This window comes from Phaethon lepturus, unplaced genomic scaffold (assembly GCF_000687285.1).
Source record: "Phaethon lepturus isolate BGI_N335 unplaced genomic scaffold, ASM68728v1 scaffold1270, whole genome shotgun sequence".
Taxonomy (NCBI): domain Eukaryota; kingdom Metazoa; phylum Chordata; class Aves; order Phaethontiformes; family Phaethontidae; genus Phaethon; species Phaethon lepturus.
The window spans coordinates 20,641-23,075 of record NW_010513788.1 but is presented as its reverse complement, the minus strand read 5'-3'; the positions used below and the strand labels follow the sequence as shown (position 1 = coordinate 23,075).

Genomic DNA, 2,435 nt, shown 5'->3' with positions numbered 1-2,435 from the left:
CAGGAATTCTACCTAGTTCCCTTACGCTGATAAAATCAGCATCTATTTTCCCTATAATGCAATTAAGAACCTTTTAAAGAATCAAACTCAAACAGGAAAAAAAATGTCGCCCATCTGAAAAACGGGTACCTACAAAAGCCTTGCAAGCAATAGCCAGAGATTACTGTAACTGTGAGAGATAAGCGGGAAAACCAGTTATTTTTATACCGCCTTTTTGAGAACATTTGGTGCAAGGCTGATTTCCTTTGTTTGTGCAGAGCCTGGAGGACAGGAGATGGGGCAGAGGAGAGACAAAGCAGCGAGATTGCCAAAAACTTCTCACTTATCTTTCCCTTCCTTATTCCCTCCTTAGGACTGGCAAGATTTTCAGCTAACATTTTCAAATCTTCCCTTCCTCAGGCAGCAGCGAAACAGAAACTTCTCACTGAGCTGACAAAACCTGTAGCAAAGCAGCAACAGCTTTCTCCCTCCTGCAATATGAGCTCAGCCTGCTCTGGCCCCACACCACCTCAATTCAATTTGGAAGAAAAATAATTTCAGTGAATCAGGGAAGGGCAGGAGGCACTGGAGAGGGGGACAGCAAGAAAGCACATCATTAAGTCAATTAAAGTTTCAGGCCTTCTATGCAGAAGCACTCTCTGCAGCAGCGTCCAGTAATTTCATCAGGATCCATCGGACAATCAGTCCATTATCCCCCGATAAGTGCGTCCTCCTGCCAGCAGGCAGCAGGAGGGGAGCTCTGCCAGCTCCTGCACAGCAAGATGGAGGGCTCTGTTTCAGCTCTTCTGCACGTACCCGGGAACGCAACCCTCCCCGCACGCATCCCAGCCCCTCTCCCATCATTGGCTCGGGGACACGGGGCGCCGGGAGGATGCGCTGCCCTTTCGCGTCTCCTTCTTATGGCGGCTGCGATCCTCTGGAAACATGCGATCGCAGGAGCTGGACGGGAGTCACAGCCTCTTCTCTCACCACCTTTTTCATTTGCCTCTGAGCCTGATGCTGTTAACGCCTGGACCGGCTCACGGTTAATAATCTGTCACCGGCTTCTGCCTAAACAGCCACAGACAAAGCTGCAAAAACCACTAAGACTCCGGGATATAAATAGCAGCTAGCCTGAGAGACAAATGTAACTAGCGCCTAGAACAAGGGTAAAACAAATGGGCTGGAGCAGGAAGAAAAATGGACCATGGATTTTAAAATAAAATAAGGCAGGAGCATTTGGGCGTGCTCACCACGCTGCTCTGACTCCGCAGGGCAGGTAGAGGGCTGCACTAGCCACAGAAACAATTGCCAGGATCGCTGGAAACCTAAATAATCCACCTTCTCACAACGCCACAGGACAGAAAGAGCGAAACGGAATGGCATGACCACGTGCGTTAAATACCGCCAGCGCAAAGCAGCTTAATGGAAGCTACATATGGGAGGCATTTTAGAACAAGCAGAAAGTGGAAGCGGCAATAGCAAAGACAGCCCGGAGTTTAAGAATAGAAAAAAACCCAAACAACCAAAAAAAACAAAACAAAAGGGAAGCAGAAAAGCGTGTATTTTCTCCTTAATGAAGCCATTCCCTGGCCTTGCTACAGGCACAGACTGTACTGCCGTAGTCATTTGGAAGTGCTTACAAGTTTTTGATATTTTCTGCCACTCCGGCTGTGTACTGCGGATCCGTCTGAAAATAAAAGATAAGCAGCGTTAGATCCTTCGGCCTCAGCCTGTGCCCCGGTAGGCTCAGAAATCCCCTCCAACACACCCTGGGGCTACTGTCAGCACCTCTTTACCATCTTCATGCCTCCTTTTATGCAGTTTAACTGCTCCCCATGCTGATAGTCTCCCAGGAGCCCTCCTTTGTGGCCAGTGTTAACCAAAGGCATCAAAAGGACCCCAAAGGACTCAAGATGCTGCACAGCTTCCCCCCCACCCCGTGCTCTCCTGGCACTTCTGCGCCTGCCAGCGCCCAGCGTTTGCGCAAAGCGTTAACTCCTGGGCTATTTTTTTTTGTCTCTATGCATGCTGCCTTTCATCCTTTCTTGGCAGAAAAGGATCTCCACCCCTTTTGTGAAAAAGAGGGGTCTATATCTAAGTGTGCATTTTTCATTTCAGGTTTATTTCGATGCTTTTCTTCCTAAAACAACAGTTTGTTCCCACGATCAACCTGGCAACCTGTAACAGTTGGGAGGGAAAGGTCAGCAGTGCCGCACGCCGCTATCTGCTGGCGAGATAAATGCAAACACAGGGACAGGCACCGGACAGAAAGCATCTGCAGAGTGACCGGGAAAACAAAACCCAAGAACAAAGGGCAGGAGACCAAGGAGCAAATGCTGTGCCTGTTTCCTGGTGGCAGCATTGTTTTGGGAGGTTGTAGGTTGTATGGATCACGGGACTGCGCGTCCCGGGCGGATCTGCAGACGCAGCGTCGCAGAAGCTGGGACCGGCTG

The 2,435-nt window shown here is 49.6% G+C and overlaps 1 protein-coding gene across 1 annotated transcript in view; it reads right to left on the bottom strand.

The window, feature by feature from the left end:
* MGAT4B (mannosyl (alpha-1,3-)-glycoprotein beta-1,4-N-acetylglucosaminyltransferase, isozyme B) overlaps positions 1–2,435 on the bottom strand; it is a gene marked incomplete at its 3' end in the record, with an annotated part of 9,461 nt that overhangs the window by 2,507 nt on the left and 4,519 nt on the right. Inside the window, exon 5 of the mRNA XM_010290886.1 lies at positions 1,623–1,669. Coding sequence (XP_010289188.1) covers positions 1,623–1,669 — 47 coding nt within the window. The remainder of the gene's footprint in view (positions 1–1,622; positions 1,670–2,435) is intronic.